This window comes from Grammomys surdaster, unplaced genomic scaffold (assembly GCF_004785775.1).
Source record: "Grammomys surdaster isolate TR1022 unplaced genomic scaffold, NIH_TR_1.0 126035, whole genome shotgun sequence".
Taxonomy (NCBI): Eukaryota; Metazoa; Chordata; class Mammalia; order Rodentia; family Muridae; genus Grammomys; species Grammomys surdaster.
In genome coordinates, this window is record NW_021620848.1 from 794,452 (window position 1) to 815,174 (window position 20,723).

The 20,723-nt window shown below is 34.7% G+C and overlaps 1 protein-coding gene across 1 annotated transcript in view; it reads left to right on the plus strand.

The window, feature by feature from the left end:
- The window catches only part of Lrp1b (LDL receptor related protein 1B), a 1,533,520-nt gene that overhangs the window by 784,690 nt on the left and 728,107 nt on the right, over nt 1-20,723 (plus strand). Inside the window, exons 13-14 of the mRNA XM_028754677.1 lie at nt 1,809-1,998; nt 12,603-12,725. Of these exons, the coding sequence (XP_028610510.1) occupies nt 1,809-1,998; nt 12,603-12,725 (313 nt within the window). The remainder of the gene's footprint in view (nt 1-1,808; nt 1,999-12,602; nt 12,726-20,723) is intronic.

Genomic DNA, 20,723 nt, shown 5'->3' on the forward strand with positions numbered 1-20,723 from the left:
AAGCTGTGCAGCTGGCACTGGCCTCCGGGAGGCCAGGCCCAGCTCACTGCAGTATGCCAGGATTTGTGGGTTTTTTAAAAGAAGCCCTCCTGGTAGCAGGGCTGAATTTACAATGCTGCCTTTCTACATTATTGATGGATTTTCTGTGACCAAGCAACCCTTCTCTATTTAAATATGTTCAATATTTGCAGCTGAGATTTAGACAAAGTAATTATACTGCACTCAGTTGAGTAAAGAATTTTGTGATACTGAACCCAAGATGCATTGTAGGAATGGGCTGAATTCCAAGGTGATTGGTACAAAGAAATGTGATCTTCCTATTGCTTTTTTTTTTTTTTGCTTTAATCATTGCAAAATGGCCTGGCATCATGGGGTAATGCTGACAAGTGTGTAGTTGAGAGTAAGACACAGGCCTAGTGACAAAATCATCACCCTGTTGCTTCATTTTCAGTCACTAACAACCTACAACTCCATGGAATGACTTCAACTACACCGTAAAAGGTGAAGAAAGAGTAATTGAGATATTTCCACATGTGTCCCTCTATCTAAGCTTTTTTTGGGTCTGAGTCCTGAATGGTGGGATCATACTACTCACTAAGAATTCTTTTTGAGAAATAAATTGTACTTTATTGATTCAGTCATTGGTTATCACAAATGATATCAACTAATTTTACCAAATAAATAAACTTGATTGGTATGTTCCATGATGTCATATATTTCACATCTATTAATTAAATATCTGTACTTCCTCTGAAGATGTTAGTATGTATACAATATATGTGTACATAAATACATGTGTGTGTGAGAAGGTGTATGCACGTGTATACACACAATATGTATAATTGCATGTTCATCACATTTTAGGTTCTGCCGTATCTCAATCTTTCATTATAACATAAATTTACCTGGAGGATTCTATTAAAAGAAGCACATCTTCAAATTTTATTTTTAAACTCTGTAGATAAGTTTCTTAAATTCTGAATATTGATTGATTGAGATGAAAAAATTGCTTTCCTGTAACATGCTGTAGGATTTTATAAGTTATGCAAGGTAAGAATAGAGGCCGTGCGGGATCTCTAGTGTATTTCCTACTTATCAACTCATTGTGCAAGATGTCTTGACTATTCTCCTCCACATAACAACAAATGAAAGGTAAGAATAATAATACAACAACGTAATCAAAATTAAATCCCATTAGCCAATCTTATCTATGTAATATTAAAACCTTTCTCTTTTCTTGATACTTTCTAGATTTCATCAATTTTCATTGGCCCAATTCTTCTCCATTCACACAGCCATTCAAACATTTCATTTTACTTGATTATTAGATAAACAACATGTGTATGTGTGTGTCTAAGTGACAGATTGCATATATATATATATATATATATATATATATATGTGTGTGTGTGTGTGTGTGTGTGTGTGTATGTGTGTGTGCATCTGTAGTAATTATTCAGAATAACTTTCATCAAGAGGAATAATAAATATCACACAGCAGGAGAAATAAAGTTGAGTGATGCCATTTTAACATTTCTATTCTTCATCATATCTGCAGTGGCACTTATGAGAAAAATTTGAGCACATGAAGAATTGACTGTCTTCTTCAAATAGCATTTGAAAAAAATGAGCAAAATAAGGTCTCAGTGTAAAAATGTCCTTGATAAATCTACTCTGATAAAATATGAGAGACTGTGGTTAAGTTGTTCACTGGTATGGTTACAAACATATTATTTACTTAAATAGTTATATTTGGAAAGGTAGTCTTGGTTTTCTTAGTATGTTTACATTCATTTAACATTTTACAGATTGTATACAGTGGGAAAGAGCTTAACCATCCTTTTGGACTGTCACATCATGGGAATTATGTGTTCTGGACAGATTACATGAATGGTTCAATTTTTCAACTAGATTTGAGGACCAGTGAGGTGACGTTGCTGAGGCATGAAAGAGCACCCCTGTTTGGGCTTCAGATTTATGATCCACGAAAACAACAAGGTATTAAAAACTCAAAACAAAAATTTTCAGCATCTTACATGTAATAATACTTGACTATAGCAACAAAAAGTTCCATTCTGACAATGTTGATGGTTTTATGATAATAAACATTACCTGCACACTCTATAGACATTCAAATCTCACTGCTTGCTTATATAAAGATATCTTTCTTATTTTTCCAATTTATTTATTTACTTATTCATTCACTTCACCCTCAATATCTACCCCTCTCTCCCACAGGTCCTCTCCCACTTTCCCCTTCTCTTACCCTCTGAGAAGGAAGAGCATCCTCAGGTATCACCCTATCCTGGCACATCAAGTCTCTGCAATAGTAGGAACATCCTCCCCCACTGAGGCCAGAAAAGACAGCTACGTTAGGGGAACAGGATCCACAGACAGGCAGCAGATTCAGGGATGGACCCTGCTCCAGTAGTTGGGGACCCACATGAAGACCAAGCTTCACATCTCCTATTTATATGCTTGGGAGGCCTAGGTCTAGCCTATCCTTGCTCTTTGATTGGTGGTTCAGTCTCTGGAAACACCCAAGTGTCCAGGTTAGCTGACTCTGTCTTCCTGTGGAATGCCTATCCTCTTCCAGGTCCGTCAATCCTTTCCCCCATCTCTTTCACAAGACTCTGTTAGCTCCATCAAATGTTTAGCTGTTTCCAGTGTCTGCTGGGTGGAACCTCTCAGAGGACAGTTATGTTAGGCTCCTGTCTGCAAATGTAACTGAGTATCACTGTTAGTGTCAGGGATTGGTTCTTGCCCATGAAATAGGTCTTAACTTGGGCCAGTCATTGTCAGGACATTCCCTCAGTCTTTGCTCCATCTTTGTTCCTATACATCTTGTAGGCAGGTTTTGTAGTTTGCTTGCTGTCATAATCTATCCAGTGGGAGTTCTGCCTGGCTACAGGAGGTGTCCACTTCAATCTCCATATCTTCCACTGTTAAGAGTCTCAGATAGAGTTATACGCCCCCCCCCAGACTCCCTGAAGACTCCCCATTCCCCACCCCAGGCCTCTGGCAAGTCTAAGAGATGCCCCTTGCCTCCTACACACCATTGATTCCTTGCTCACTCTACACCTGAAACCTATTCCCGTTCCTTTCTCCCTCCTCTCTTCTACCCAATTCTTTCCCTCCACTTGCCTCCTATGACTATTTTATTTTGACTTCTAAGTGAGATTTAAGCATCCTTGCTTGTACTTTACTTCTTACTTAGCTTCTTTGGGTCTGGGGATTTTAGCATTGGTATCTGGTACTTTAGGACTAATATCCACTTATAAGTAAAAACACATCCTAAATGTCTTTTGGAGATATTAGCCCTAAAATACCAGATATTACCTTACTCAGGATGATACTTTCTAGTTTCAAACATTTGTCTAAAAGAGTAGCCTAGGTGAAGAACTCAGGGGATTTTGTCCAAGAGCAGTCAAGTTTTTTTCCAAATGATTTTTTTCTTTCAGTAATAGTCTTTGTTATTTAAAGAAGTCATCAAAGAGTAGTGAATGCAGAAAAAAAACTTTCTTACACTGAAAGGAGGACTTGAATAATTGAGAAAGAAAAATGAATTACACATGCAGACTTTATTGACAATTCTGCTGCAGCACTGTCTGATTAGGCTCTACAGATAAAGAATGTGTAACAATAAAGTGGAATAACCTACCATGATAGTCATAGCTTATTAAAATCAGGTAATATTGTTATATTTATTTTCATGAGTTACTAATATTTATTATTCCACCACAATTATCATGACCCATCACTTAGATACTAAGCACTGAAAACAACTTAGTAAATTTACTATGTGGTAGACATTTTATGAATTTTGAATAGTTGCTAGTCCTTTTTTTTAAAAGAATTATTTATTTATTTATTTATTTATTTATTTATTTATTTATTTTATGCATGTGAGTACACTGTTGCTATCTTCAGATACACCAGAAGAGGGCATCACATCCCATTACAGATGGTCATGAGCCACCATGTGGTTGCTGGGAATTGAACTCAGGACCTGTGGAAGAGCAGTCAGTGTTCTTAACCACTGAGCCATCTCTCCAGTCCCGCTGCTAGTCCTTTTTAATGTAGATATCCTAATTAATATTTAATGCCCATACATTCATATAAATTTAGAATGAATAAATTGCATCCTTAATTTTCTGATACATATATTGTCAGCAGAGATTTGTGGAGAAAGAAGGTTTTGGAAAGTATTTGTATTAAAGTAGTAATCATAAACAGAGAATCTCATTCTGAAGACTCAGGTATCCCACTTTATTAAAGTAATATACCAACAGACAAATAAAATGCAGAAGATGGTAAATAAAAATAGCCAATTATTGATTAAACTGTCTTTAAAATAAGAACATTGATATTATCTGGAGTATAATGTAGACAAGTAATGAATAGTAGAGAAAATTATTACCTAAAAGGGCAATTCTCTCTTAGCATTCATTCCAATCACACCACTTGACTGGCATATATTTAGTTTGTCTGTGGTATACTGGAAATGCTTCTTTCTCTCTCTCCATCCCTCCTTCCTCCTGCCTCCTCCCTCATCCCCTTCATCTGAAGGCTGAACATAGGCCTTTGTTCTTAGAAGTCTAGAGCTCTTACTCTGGCCCTTGCCCCTTCATCCTCTTTAGAAACCATCACTCTTAACTGTCATTTTTAAAATTTCTTTTGCAGGATTTAATGTTGACAATATTTCAAGACTTTAATGCTCTAATTATTTTAGAAAGTTGGTTATTGAATTCAAAATGTTGTGGGAAAATATCATGCTGCACTGTAAAATGGACTGACCTTTGATCTATTTCAAATTTTGAAACCATTAAATATTCCATGTAGATCAGAAATATAACCTTCACCAAATGTCTGTGAGGATCAAAAACTTGTTACATTAAAAAAAATTCTTATAAGACTTAGTACATGTGAGAAATTCATAATATTCTCCTATATCATCTTAATCAGAAAAAGTTATTTTAATATTATCTCTCTATACCTGCAAATAGTTAAAGTAATGGTTTATCAAAGTAATATGTAACCAATGTGACTCAAGCAGTGCAATGTATTTGGTGTTTGGAAAATACCATTTCTATACAATTAATCTGTCTTAGTTTTGGATAAAGATTTTTTTAAAAATTATTCTTTCATTCATTGTTTTAGTTAGAGTTTTACTGCTCTGAACAGACATCATGACCAAGGCAAGTCTTATAAGGACACTATTTAAATTGGGGTTGGCTTACAGGCTCAGTCCATTATTATCAAGGCAGGAACATGACAGCATCCAGGTAGGCATGGTGCAGGGAGAGTTGAGAGTTCTACGTCTTCATCTGAAGGCTGCTAGCAGAATACTCACTTCCAGGCAGCTAGGATGAGAGTTTTATAGCCCACACCCACAATGACACACCTACTCCAACAGGGCTATACCTTCTAATTGTGCCACTCCCTGGACCAAGCATATACAAACCATCCCATCCATGTAATTCAAGAGATCTTAATTACTAAGATCAACATGAATGCTCATTTAGAAATGATTGTGTTCTGTGTCACTTAGAAAGTATGTCCTGCCTAAGTTATTGTCCTCAACTTAAGTGAAATAATCAATTAGTGTCAGCTTTCTACCTAAACTTCCTACATCTAATGATTGTTCATATTGTACTAATCTTTGAACACCCAGTACAGTATGGAAAATATTCCTAGTTGTTAATGCTTGAACTCAAGTCAATATTCATAGATTTTAGACAATCTGCAGGAACATAGACATTATACTTCATCTTTAATTATATTGATCAATACAAGATAATTACAAAGTAAAAAGAATTAAAATTTTTAGATAAGGACACCTTACTCTAAGATGGTATAACTTTCTTCCAATTTTTTCTTTTCAATAGCTGAATATAAGATGATCTTTAAGTTTTAAAATATATAACTAGTGAATATAGTTTTTGGTTATATTTTGTCCTAATATTCTTTTTATTAAGACTTCAAAAATTATTTTACTATGTGTATGAATATTTTGGCTGCCTGGATGACTGTACATTAAGCTTATACCTGGTAACTAATTAGAGCAGAAAAGGATGATAAGATCTCCTAGGACTGGAGTTACAGTTGGCTGTAAGCTGTTATGTAGGTGTTAGGAATCAAAGCTGAGTCTTCTGCAAAAGCAGTCTATGGTCTTTGCTGATGAATTTCTTCAGCCCCATTTTAGATTTGCATTAATTTTCATGGGCATCTAGCTATCTCTCTTGTCATTACTCACACATAATCCTGAGTCCCCATTCTCGTCCCCATCGCCCCTTACTGCCAGTTCCCTCACTCTATCTTCTATGGGGCTTCCTCTTGTGACTATTTTATTCCCCCTTCTATGTGAGATTGAAACTTCCTCACTTGGGCCTTCCTCTTTATGTAGCTTCTTTGGGTCTGTGGAGTATATCATGGTACCTTTATTTTATCGCTAATATCCACTAGGTGAATACATACTATGCATGTCTTTTTGGGTACTGGTTACATCGCTTAGGATGGTATTCTCAAGTTCCATCCATTTGCCTAAAAAATTCATGACATCTTTATTTTTCATCTCTGAATAGTATTCCATTTGTAGATGTATCATAATTTTTAATCTGTTTTTCAATTGAGGGACAACTAGTTTATTTCCACTTTCTGGCTATTATGAATAAAGTTGCTATCAACATAGTAGAGCAAATGTCTCTAAATAGTGGGGCATTTTTTGGGTTAGTTTCAGGAGTAGTATAGGGTGATCTTGAGGTAGAACTCATCAACGTTTTCTGAGAAACCACCAACGTGATTTCCAAAGTGATTGTACAAATTTGCAATCCCACCAGCAATGGAGGAGTGTTCCCTTGCTCCACATCCTCGACAAAATCTGGTGGTACCACTTGAGCTTTTGACCTTAGGCATTCTGACCAGTGTAAGATGGAATCTCAGAGTTACTTTGTTTTTTTGTTTTGTTTTGCTTTTTGTTTGTTTGTTTGTTTTTATTTCCCTGAAGACTAAGGACTTTGAACATTTCTATAAGCATTTCGTGGCCATTCAAGATTCCTCTGTTGAGAATTCTGTTTAGCTTTGTATCTCATTTTTAATAGGGTTATTTGAGTTGTTGATATCTAACTTCTTAAATATTTTTAATATAAATTTTAAATATTACCCCTCTGTCATACATAGGGTTGGTTAAGATCCTTTCCCAGTCTGTAAGATGTCATTTTGTCCTATTAACAGTGTCTCTACCCTTAAAAAATCTTTTCAGCTTCATGAGGTTTCATTTATCAACTGTTGGTCTTAGAGCCTGAACCATTGGTGTCCTGTTCATGAGGTGGTCTCCTATACCCATAAGTTCAAGGCTTTTCCTCACTTTCTGTTATATTTTATTTAGTGCATCTCATTTTACATTGAGGTCTTTGATCCACTTGGACTTGAGTTTTGTTCAGGATGATAGATAAGGATCTAATTGTATTCAAGATTCAGAAATCCAGTTAAACTAGCACCATTTGTTGAAGATGCTTTCTTTTTCCCATTGTATGGTTTTACTTCCTTTGTCTAAAATCAAGTGTTCATAGTTAGGTCAGGGTCTTCAGTTCTATTCCGTTGATCAACCTGTCTGTCTCTGTACCAATAGCATGAAATACTTTTTAATATTTTTCTGTACTACAACTTGAAGTCAGGGATGATGATACCTCCAGAAGTTATTAATTGTACAGGATTGTTTTAGTTATCCATTTGTTGTTTGTTTGTTTGTTTGTTTATTCATTTTTCCATGTGAAGTTGAAAAATTAATCTGTCAAGGTCTGTAAAAAATTTGGAATTTTGATGGGAATAGCATTGAATATGTAAACTGCTTTTAATAAGATGGTCATTTTCACTACGCTAATCCTACCAATCCAAGAGCTTTGGAGATCCATAATCTACCATATAAACAACAGGAAAGAAAGAGAAATCACAGGATCATCTCATTAGAAGCTGAAAAAGGCTTTGACAAAATCTAGTACCACATTTCATGTTAAAAGTCTTAGAGAGATCAGGGATACAAGGTGTATATCTCAACATGTTAAAAACAGTATATAGCAAGTGAATTGCCAGCATCAAGCTAAATGGAGAGAAACTTAAAGGAATTCTACTAAAATCAGAGTTAAGACAAGGGTGCTTACTCTTTCCTTATCTATTCAACATAGTTATAGAAATTCTAGACAGAGCAATAAGACAACTAAAGAAGATCAATGGAATACAAATTGGAAAAGAAGAATTGAATGTATTGCTATTTGCAGATGATTTGGCAGTATACTTAAATGAACCCAGAAATTCTACCAGAGACACCCTACAGCTGGTAAACATGCTTAGCAATGTGGCTGGATACAAAATTAACTAAAAAATAAAAAGGGCAGTAGCCCTCCTTTATACAAACGAAAAAGGGGACAAGAAAGAAATTAGTGAAACAACACTCTTACAACAGCCATGAATAATATAAAATATCTAGGCATAACCTTAACCAATTAAGTCATAGTCCTATATGAGAAGAACTTCAAATCACTGAGGAAGAACTTCAAGTCACAAGGAATTGAGGAAGATATCAGGAGATGGAAAGACTTGTTTTAATTTTGCTTTGCTTTGTTTATTTAAGTTATACCATACAGCTTGGCTATCAATTATGTTGAGATCCCCCAACATAAGCCTGTAATTAAAAACATGAATCATTACACCAGGTTAAAACACGTGATTTATTTCTCACTTTCTAAAGTAGTAATTGTTGTTGTATTTGTTTGAAATTTTTTATTGTTATTTTGAGATAGGATCTCTTTTAACCCACTAGGTCTTAAACTCATTCTGTAGATGAGATTGACCTTGAACTCTTAATCTTCCTGCCTATAACTACAAAGTACTGGACCTAAATTCACTATTAAGTTTGAATGGAATTCTTTTATTAGTGTAGTTATAGCAGCACTAAGATTTTAATATAAAATTCTGCTTGACTCCCTGTATAGATTTTAGGAGTCAAAGACCTATAGTCATATCTCCATCATTCCAGAGGTATCAGTGCCTATCTGATGTGTATACATGGGTTCCAGTCACACTGTTTTCTGGATTTTGTAAGTGTGAGGTTTATAACAGGGCCATAATCATATTTTTTCTCTTCCTAAATTCTCCTTTATGAGATAATTATTATAGAGAAAACTCAGAAATTTTATCTAGATCCTTCTATTTTACTTTTCTTTTTACATAATTCCTTAGTATCATAACACATACACACACACACACACACACACACACACACAGACACACACTCACTCAGAGAGAAAGAGAGAGAGACAGAGAGAGACAGAGACAGAGAGAGAACTATAAATATCCTCAAATCAAAATAAGCACAATGAGAAGAAAATATAATTGTTAAAGGAAATAAAATTTATAAATCATTTTACTTTTTCTTCAGACTGTTTAGTTGTCTTTTCTGAAATGATCAAATATTAAATGCAGGATCAATCAGACACCTGAGTCTCATTCTGATAGTTTTATCTGATGTTTGGAATAAACACAATGTCCAAGATACTTTCTAACTTACAAACTAAACTAGTACCCCTCTACATATTAAAACAAAATACAAACATGTTTTTCTTTTAACATATGTGAGATAAGTTCTTCTAAATTCACATATGATAGAAAGAAACTTCAGGGACAAAAAATGGAGCAGATACTGAAGGACAGGCCATCCGGAGACCAGTCCAACATGGGATCCATCACATCAGCAGGCATCAAACCCTCACACTATTAGTGAAACCATGTTGTGCTTGCAGACAGGAGCCTAGCGTGACTGTCACGTGAGAGAGTCTACCAGCAGCTGAGACAGATGCAGATTCTTACAACCAACAATTTGAGGTTTGCCATTCCAAGTATTGCCCCACTTCCCAGTCTCTCCTCCCAGAATTTTTCACCACATTGCCCTCCCCTTTGCCTCTGAAAGGGTGCTTCCCTACCCATACACCCTCCGCCACCCACTCACCCTGCCTTACCCATCATGCACCCACCCAGCCCCAGCTCATCCTGTCCTCCAGCTTCCCCTATCCCTGGGGTATTCCAGGTTGGGGACCACTATGGAAGAGTCAGGAGAACGATTAAAAGAGCTGAAGGGTCTGCCTACCCTACACGAAGAACAATAGTATCATCTAACTCAGATCCCTCAGAGCCTCCAAAGATTAAGCCACCGACCAAAGAGCATGCATGGGCTGCTCTGTTGCCCCCAGCACATATGTAGTAAAAGACTGCCTTGTCTGACCTCAATGAGAGAGGCTGACCTTAATCCTCGAAAGATTTGATGCCCCACTTGGAATGGCAAATAAATGAAATAATTCAACAAAATAGGAATAATCACATTCTGCAAATAGATTTTAGGAAATATTATTAAATGATATATTTCAAAAACACTATCACGTGAGCTTTGACGAGAATATGTTGTTAAAGTGAAATTGAATAATATACTGGGTCATTAAAATATAAAAATTTCTAGCTCTTCCCATGAGATATGTTAAATTATTCATAGTAATTTAACTTTGGGATTTTTATTATGGCAGTGCAAATGCTAATTCTTTGTTTTCAGAATACTGTATTCAAATAAAGGGAATATATTTTAAATTTTAAATAATGTCAATTTATTTCAGAATATAGAAAAGTTGTATTCAACTTTTTTGCCATTCCACTCATTCTATATTGGGCATATACCTTTAAAATCTGTAACTGGATACATTATAATCAAGTTTCTTATTTCTTACTGTTTCAGTTATATATGTCACAAGATATTATAAAATAATCCCAATTTTACAAAATCTGGATGCTATTAAATGTCAAATATGTCATTTAATGATGCACCTATTGTGAACACAGAATAGGTACCCTAATATCCAGTAAAGTTTTACATATTTATGCCATAATCATGGAATTTATATTTCTAGAAGTTACATCTAACACTTCCACAATCTCTACTAGAAACAAATATGAGACATTCTTCACTATCCTCTGAGTTTAGAAGTTGAGGCCTTAGCTTGTATTATTTGCTTCCTTAGCTTTAAAGCATGCTCCAATAATAAATTAAATGCACTTTTCAGAAAATGAAAGGAATTGATGATAAAATCTATGTCATTTCTTCTTACTCAAGATGTATAAGAAAATATGTAGGAATTTATAGTATTCAGCACCATTATGGAGGTCTTGTGTCCCCTACCATGGTCTCCATGGCAATCCAACCCCTGTGGCATATAGTGTGATAGCACCATCTGTGGCTTCAGTTACAGTATTAGCACTTGTACACTAAATTTAATTTTAATTGCTTATCAATTATGGCCCAAGTAACTAAAAGCTCCTCTTTTTAGTGTTTTACTCCTAAAAATAATAAAACATTTTATTTATTGATAATATTGAAAAGTAAAGTGTGCTGTAAGATTACCTGATAATTTTATGGCCAATGTGCTGCTGGGTTTTAATAATTTTCTCTGTAAAATGGATGCAAAGAAAGCTCAGCAACCTCCTTCTCTCTTCCCTCTTTATTTTTTCCTCCCTCCCTCCATTCTGCCTCTGTCTGTCTGTCAGTTTGTCTGTCTTTCTGTCTGTTTCACTTTCTTTCCACACTGTCATTCTTTAGCCTTAGTTCTTCTTGGACTTTTTCTGTTATCCAGACTACCCTGAAACTCACAGCAATCCTCTTCCCTCAGCCTCTTGAGAGTCACATTTGCAGGCAAGAACCATGTCACCTGGATGAATATATTTTCTCAAATGTTTTTCCAAATTGAAGGAATAAATGATATCAAATTTGTGGTTATATAAAGTTACTGTGTTTTAGCTACATTTTTATAAAAATCATATCTCAAGGCTCTTCAAGTATGTCTTTGGTTACCTTCTATGATTCACCATGGGGTCCTGACATACGTTTACAAATTCCTTTATAAATGTCATCTCCTGTACTCCACCAGTGACTCTGTTCCCTAAGTCTCTAATCCAGCACTTCTCTCTTATGTGCTGTGAATTTTCTTGGTATGCCATGCTTTGTGGTGTCTTCAGCGTACAAACATACAGGGTACTCACCCCACTAGAGAACAAATCAAATCCTATATGCTTGCCTGTTCAATGGTAACCTCCATCTCCATTTCCAGAGACCTGCTATACTTTTCAAAGAACTTGGTCCACAGTGCTATAATCATAATCTGGGGAACTGTACATGACAGGCAGTAAGCTTCCTTCCTTCTTGCTCCTGGTCTCTAGAAAATTATTACCTAGTACACAGTCTTCCTCCATAAAAGCAACGTATATTTTCAACTGTTTTTGAAAGCCACTTCCATTCAGCTGAAATGTTGACTATAACCACAAAGGTTAACTATATAAAACATTTCCATTCACATATATATGCCCATGTATAATTCAGTGAAAGAATTATATTCCTGAAAGCTAGGTTTGGCAGTATATGCCTGTAATTCTAGCAGTTGGATAGTAGACAATAAGCAAGGACAGAACATTAAAGGGTAGCTTGGGTTCTCTAACCTTAAAAATAAACCATAGTTTAGACACTGCATAACCATCAGCTTTGTGACAATTCCCTTTCTTTTTATCTGCAGGTGACAATATGTGCCGCATTAACAATGGGGGCTGTGGCACACTCTGCCTGGCCATTCCAGCAGGCCGTGTGTGCGCCTGTGCTGATAATCAACTTTTGGATGAAAATGGAACTACTTGCACATGTAAGCTCCTTTTTTTTGCGGAAACTCATTGTGTGTATGGCTGTTAGTAAAGATGAGAAACATGTAACACTGACAGAACCGAAGTCACAACTAGAAAGATATAGCTGTATAACTGCTTAGATATAATTCTAGAGTGGCTTATGTGACTCAATTTCTAGCATGCATAGAGTAATGATAACAACATGGTGCATAGCGTACTGTCCTGCTGTGTATGGATCAGTGGACAACATTAATACATCTATGTCACATGAGCATATTTTTCATGTATTACTAAGTCCCATAATCAGCAGTTGCAGCTGACAATATATTGGTGGTGGTGTACATATTAGTCTTAAAATTATTTTAAATGAATTGGCAGCTGAGATGTCTGTACTTGGAAATAAAGGAGGAATGCCAAAAGAGACATTCTAAGGAATGTGTAGGATATAAAGGCAGTGAATCAACTGGATTGATTGACTTGGATTAAAGACATTTTCATTAGTTTTTGTCAAATCATTCAATTTATTGTGCTTATTATTTCAAGATGAATCTTGAAATTTCTTTTTCCTTCCTCAAATTGTATCCCCTAAGCACAATAACTGCCACAATAGTATGTATGTACTGAGAGCTAAATAAAAATTTCTTGAAAGATTTCAATTTCATATTGTAGCTTAAGGTTATTCAGACAAAGGAATTCAATGGTATGTACGTGTGTGTGTGTGTGTGTGTGTGTGTGTGTGTGTGTGTGTATGCATGTGCCTATGCATGCAGAAAGATGTTTGGATTATATTAAGGAGTTGACTGATTCCCACAGTGGTACAGAAACCTTAGGATACACAAACTGAAAACCCAGGATAGGAGAAACATCTGTTCAGAAGACCTGCAGAACTGAGTCTCAGGAGTTAATGTTTCAGTCCAGATTGATGAGAGAAGATCTCTGGGCCTGTATAAGTCAGAGCTAAAATTATCTCATTTTGGAGACGCATTCTCTATTACACTGTACTTCTGTTTTTTAACCCTAAAACTTCAGTATTTGTTACTTTAGGTTTATTTTTGTTTAACATGAACACAAACATCTTATTATTTAATTTAATACTTACCATTAACATGATTCTTAAGAACTAAATTTTAAGTCATTATTTTTATTTGATTGTTGGAGACATTTATGATATATTGTTAAAGATATTTGTGACTTTTTCATTGATTTCAATTCCTTCTGAAATTTTCTGTATAGTCTACATTCAATTTGTGATATATTTTTGGTATTTGGAATAAAACTACCAGTCCTAACATAAGGACATTATTGAGTTTGTCATTATATTGAATGTCAGTATTATCTTAAATTCCAACTATTTGAAATGAAGACTTTAGCTTTTTTTTTAGTTATTCTCCTTTTCACCTTTTCTTTCTTCCTTTTCTATTATAATGAAGTATTTCTAACCAATAACATTATTTAGAAGTATCAAATTATTTATAAAAATTGGAGGGGTTCTGAGGATAGAGCTAGGTAGCAGAGTGGTAGCCAACGTGTAAAGTCCCTCACTTGACCTCTAGCATTATAATATATACTTCTCTTACATATGAAGCTAGTAAATGAAGTTTAAAATGTTTTACATTCTAATTCTAGAGTACAAATCTACTGATTGTATCTTTTATTATTTAAGCCTTTAGTAATCTATTATTTATTAATATATTGGGATATATTTTATAGTAATATCTTCAAGAAGAAATATAAACATGGATATAAGTTTGTTCTTCATATACTTTATATAGAACTGAATACTGATGTCTTACAAATGTCCACCATTTGTCATTGTATGGGAGAAGCAATTCCTTAGCATACGAATTCTTGTCTGAGCCAAACTTCCCTTCAAAAGTCTTTATGTCAAAAATATTGTTCAGTTCTTTCTAGAATTACAAATATCCCCCTTCCAAGGTTGCAGGGAGGACAAATTACAATGTGCTTCTGAGTCACAAGTTGATGGTTTCTCTGTCATTGTTCTGGGTACTATGTTTGGCTCCCATTGTATTGCTAGTTTTGAAAATAGACTGTCAGACCGTTTGCTCATTTACCCACAGACGGGTAGTAAGCACAATTTTCAACAGATAAAACTCTTTCACAAAATATGGTTTGATAACCTTAATAATATCTTAATCTTTGGAAGACAAAATGTACCTAATGGGGATATTTATCAGTATGGCGATTTTACAAGGATCAGTTTAGCATTGTTTTTCTATTATAGTGCCAAAATTTCTGCCATTCAAAATGAAGAACTCTGAGATTTTAAACAGAATAGAGCACACACACACATGCATGCACACAGCCACATATGTATATACACATGCATACATGCACACACACATACACACACACGCTCACCCCATGTCCATGCACACACTTGTAATATTTTAAATTTCCACCAGGTTTGCATTTCCTTCTGATCCGTCAACAGACATTCTGTCAAGGATGGGAGATAGCACTGAATATACATCTGGTTTACTTTTTCTAGATACAGATATGTAGTTTGTCCTGCAAACATATATTAAGGACCTACCTTTGTACTGAGGATGGCCAGACTTTGTCAGTTTCGAGTTATGTCTTTGAGAATGTTGTGAATGAATCATTAACAGTCATCTTCTTTATATTAAGCACATTAAGTTCTCTTAAGACACCATAGAATGATAAGGAGCCCAGAATCTCAGAGATACTAAAATCTTATGAGTTTTTACAAAATCAAGGGGAGTATAACTAACATCATCAAAATGTTACTTCATCTTGAAACTTTTTAATGAATTCCTTAATCTTCATTATGGGAATCATAGTTATATGGGTAATCTACCTACTAATTATATTTCCTGTTTTTTTTCATTTCTATCATCAATCTAGCCTTACGGATAACTTTAGAGTTAGATCTTTGTTAGTATAATGTGGAAAAGATTGATAAACTAAGAAATAACATTATTATAGAGTAGAGGAAACTACAAAGTAGCCAAGAGAACATAAATATAGATTCATATGAGAAAAGAACAGAGATGGCACAAAAATATGAACTGGCTCAAGAAAAAACCAAAAGCTAATCTTATCATATAAACATAAGGAGCCAACCCTTGCCAGTATCTTCATCATAGCTTTAATAGTTATACCTATACATATAAATTGTTTTATGTACATACTTATGGATCACAGAAAAAAGATGAAATGGTATAATAATCAGCTATCCATCCTCTTCTAGACATATTGTCATTGGAAAACACATGTGTATAAGGAAAAACACACACTCTTCATACTAATTGTATTAGGTACACATAAAGCAAGCCTAGAAATGCTTTATGTATCACCCACTCAATGACAAATGACCATTTTCGACATCCTACAACCATCTCAGGCTGAGGTTTATCTTTATTTACTTATACATTATCAAGATTTACTACTTCATAGTTAGTGTTATATATTCAATTACTTGATCTTTACAGTTATGTAATTGAGGTTACTATTTAAATATCATGATAAGGCAAGAAAGAAACTTTTGTTGGTTGATACCCTGTATTAGAAATGGCTCTGCCGCTAAATAGGTTGGAGTATTATTTATTTCTCCAATAGTGACTGGAAGCCTGTCTCAGCTGTGACTCTGGATGTTGATCCAATACGTTGCCACCAATATTAAATCAACCAATCATGTAGCATGTTCTTTAGATTCTTGAAACTAGAGATACAACTGTCCTAAAAGGAATTTTAGCTGAACACACAACCTAGAAGCACCTAGAATGTTCCAGACTATAAGCATAACTAAAGGATAATAGAATAAAATGGTAGAATTGTTTTCTGTTGATCCTCAGTTTGTTGCCTCGCTCTGTAAAAATAAAAAAGAGGTTATTTTGTTTTGTAAAAGAAATTTATTGTGCAGAATGTTGATTACAAAACTGAAGTTAGGATAATTATCTTCAGACCTTGCCGCAGTATCACGTGATCATACACTGGAAAATCTGAATATTTTCAGAGAGTGTTGCTAGTCACAAAGTGCTGATAAAGGAACTAAAATTCAGAAATCTGGTACATGAAGAACGCTTTTAAAGAACATAGTATAAGAGAGAAATCAGCAAGCTATTAGCCAGTCTTTGGAGATTTCTTCAGGTTTCTGATTAGTTCAGACAGTCTTATATATGAGTTGTGTCAACTGAATTAAGTAAGCAATCTGAGTCTTACCAACAAAATGATGGAAGATACTGCACCGTTGCAATGTGGTCATTCTGGTTTCTTTCATTCTCACTGAACTGATATCAAATAGATGAATAGTCAAGATATGTTAAACACCAGGAGTATATTTTTTTCTTAATGAAATTCCAACTTAAAACAATGGGTGACAAAGAACATGCTTCCAAAAGAAACCATTACTATATTATATAATTGATGATAAATGAATTCTAATGTCTTATTTGGAAGAGAGCAAGAATGAAAGAAGATTCCATACTTTGTGCTTGTTACTGTTGCTTGTCATGATCACATCCTCTTAGGACTTAGAATTAATATATGTGTTAGCATAACAAATTGACACTTGCTACCTCTGAAAAATCACAGAAAAGCTTAGTTGATCACTTATAGGATCTATTTGTATTTCTTATGATAATATGAAGAGAATCATGAAATATTAAATTGAAAAGATTATAAATGATTTCCAAAACAGATTAGGTTTTAAATGATGATTTTATTTTATAAATTACATGGGCTGTTGTAGTTGGAATTAAGAAGATAATTAGTTAACTCCTCCACAGATGCTTGATAGGAAAGGCCAGTCTCTCCACTGTTTTTCATTCTGAGAAAGACAAGTTGTGAATTACAAAATATCAGTAATACAGAGGCTAGCAATGCACCATAGTGTGTCGATGGTCCTTTGTGGTCTTACCACCATTTGGCATCCCAGATACATCCCTTTATGACAAACAGTGCTACTCTGTGGGGAACTATTTATGTGCACTGCTGTGTCAAGCCTCATATCATAGGATATATGTAATCCAAAGTATATTTAAAAAAAGTTTAGAAGTCCTATTCAAGTGATTATTTATGTCCTTCTGTGCACAGAAACTCACAGAAGGTTGTATACCAATTAGGCACTCTGCTCAGAAGACTACTCTGTCTAATAAAAGGTTATCTTTCTAGGATCTAATGAAAAAAGGCCACTGATGTATTTTCTACTTTATCCTCTCATGTGACAGTGTGATATGAAAACATCCAATTAGCTACACCTTCAAGTTTCTCTTTGGTCCACATCTCTAGATTCCAGATATAAAGTGAAAAAAATTTTGTTAAGCTGAAATAAGAATATGAAATGTAAGGTTGGAGAAAGAGTGCTTGCTGCTCTTCCAGAGCTTGCAAGTTCTGCAATTCTAGCTACAGAGCATCTGATACTTTCTTCTGGAGCTTTGGCATGTGCTGGCATGTGCATATACGCATGCACACACATGCACACAAGAACACACACACTTACATTTGCATACCTTCATTAATTTAAAAATGTATATGGGATGATGTAAAATTAAATTAAAATAGAATAATATAGTTTTCCTTAATTCATGTGGTTCTAAGTATTATTTCTAATTGTGTTTCTAGAGACAAGAAAACACCTCTAGAATGAGTCCTTGATGCTGGGAGTCAGACATGCCCTTTTGTTTTGTTTTCTCTAACAATTTTTCATAATAAGCATGAAAAATAACATTTTTCAACCAGGCAAGTCAGAATTCATGCTGTGTCATTTCTGAACTTGGCTAAACTAAAGGATTATTTATTATTTTGTCAGTTTCTTATTGCTCACACCATGTTGTTCTGGTGACAGAATTATGCATTTTGTGTATGGTTTCAAATTTATGGTTTAAAGCATAGCTCTGCAGCAAAGTATACAATTATAGTACTTGCTAAGGTTCAGGAAGCAGTGCATTGCTGTGCTCAGACAACCAAGTGCTATTCATATCCACATTAAGCACTGGATCAAAATTACATACATGGAGATTTAAGTAAATGTTCATTTGTTTCTCTCCATGTACGCATCTATGAAATTGAAATTTGCTCAAGCTCATCCATGCTCATGATGAATAAGAGAAGAAAATCAACTGCTGATTCGAGTCAAGTGAAGCTGTCTTCCTAAAAGATTCCTATAGCTCCTGGAGAAAGTCTCTCAGTATAACAACAGCATGTCATTAAATTCCAAGAAGTCAGGCAACAACTATTTTATGTATTAATTCTAAGTCTGAATTCTTTTAAGTATTATTCTTTTGTACATATGCTGACCTAAAATTTATGAATCTTAAAATTGGATATTCAGTTTGAAAATCCTTCATAAAGATTTTAACCAGCTGTAGAAAGAATGCTGAGTTGAGTTTTGTTTTCATTTGTTTGTTTGTTTGTTTGTTTGCTTTAGATGAGGTATTGTGTTTTTGTAAATTCTGCTTAAGAATCTATACATGGCCCTCAATTGAATTGAGAAAAATAAAAAATAAGCAAAAACATGAATGTTATCCCACCTTCTGTGTCCTTTGTATTTGTTTTACAAATAATTTGTTAGAACCCAGAAATCTCTTCTAAGACAACAATGTTACATGATAAAATAAAATTCCTAATACATTACTATTCACCACATAATGATAAAGAATTTTTAAAAGTTTTGGATTTCCTTTTTTGTTTTTCTTTTTACTTTTTGGGATGCCATGTTGGCTCAGAACTATCATGTTTCTGGCTAATGACTATGGGGATTACACCTCCCCTGTCTGGCATTTAAGTGGGTTGTGACTTCTTTAAACCCAGATCCTAAAAAGAATGGGCTAAGAGATTCTTCCCAACATTTCCCTGAAAATAATTATCTACACACTCCTGATTAAAAATAATAACCAATTAAATAAATAAATAAATAAATAAATAAATAAATTCCATTGACAAATATACAACTTTTCTATCCACACTGCACAAACATACTCAGGAAACAAATCCAGAGAAAAAGCATATCTAGAATATACAGAGGACACCGTAGAATGTAGAACCAAGTTTAAAGTGAAGTGTGTTTGTGTGTGTGTTTAATATATTTAAAGAGATAGAGTGTATGTGATATACATATAGAATATTAGCAGTAGTTTAGGATCATTACCTGAAGTAGGAAATATAAAGAGTTAGAATCCTATAGGTGGTTAGGTTGATCCATTGTGTTTGTAGTTTTGTTTTTGTTATTTCCTATTTTATACCCCAAACAGCAAACCATATGATAGCTTATGTTTATTTCAAAGATCTTAGACAAATGACATCAGAGAGAAATTCGGCTTTATTGTTTTGTTACTGGGAAACAATAGAAAAGAAATTTTCCTATCTGTTAAGACACCCAGAGTTAGCACAACTGAAAGGTTCAGAGCAACACAGGGCTCTTTGTTCAAGCAGAATATTTCATCCACTATAGTCATTCTGTATGGCTTGAAATGAAATCTGAGCCCATTGAGGTATCTTTTGTTTCTATTTCTACAGATCCCTAAACCTTGTGCCTTACTGTGCCATGCTGAAGCAGTTTCCTGCAGGCATAGTTCAAAAATCATGCTCCCCTTTCAATTCTTGCCTGCAAGGGAAAAACAAAGACCAAGGCAATGCTATGATCAGGGTGGTAGAGGTTCCACCTTTGACTCAAGAGGTTCTCTTAATGCCACTGTGAGTGAGGTGTGTCTAAGTTTCCTGTCAGTTTAGTAGCCCACAGGACTTATGAAAAATGAAGTTTAAAGGTGTTAGAACAGAAATTTGAGACTTTCCAAGCAAGAAGCCTACTTGAGTTAGTCAAGACCATTTTCTGACCACATGACACAAATCAGCTCTTGCTGTGGATCCCTTCCTGTTATGTACCTATCTCATTCACCTAAAGAGATCAGAAGGATAGGAACCCTTTCAGGTTATGATGAATCTCAATGGAAGTTCAAACATTCAGATCCCAGATATAGATTTCAGATTAATATAATTCAGTTAACAAATAAGTAGAGCCATCAACCTTTTCATATTTC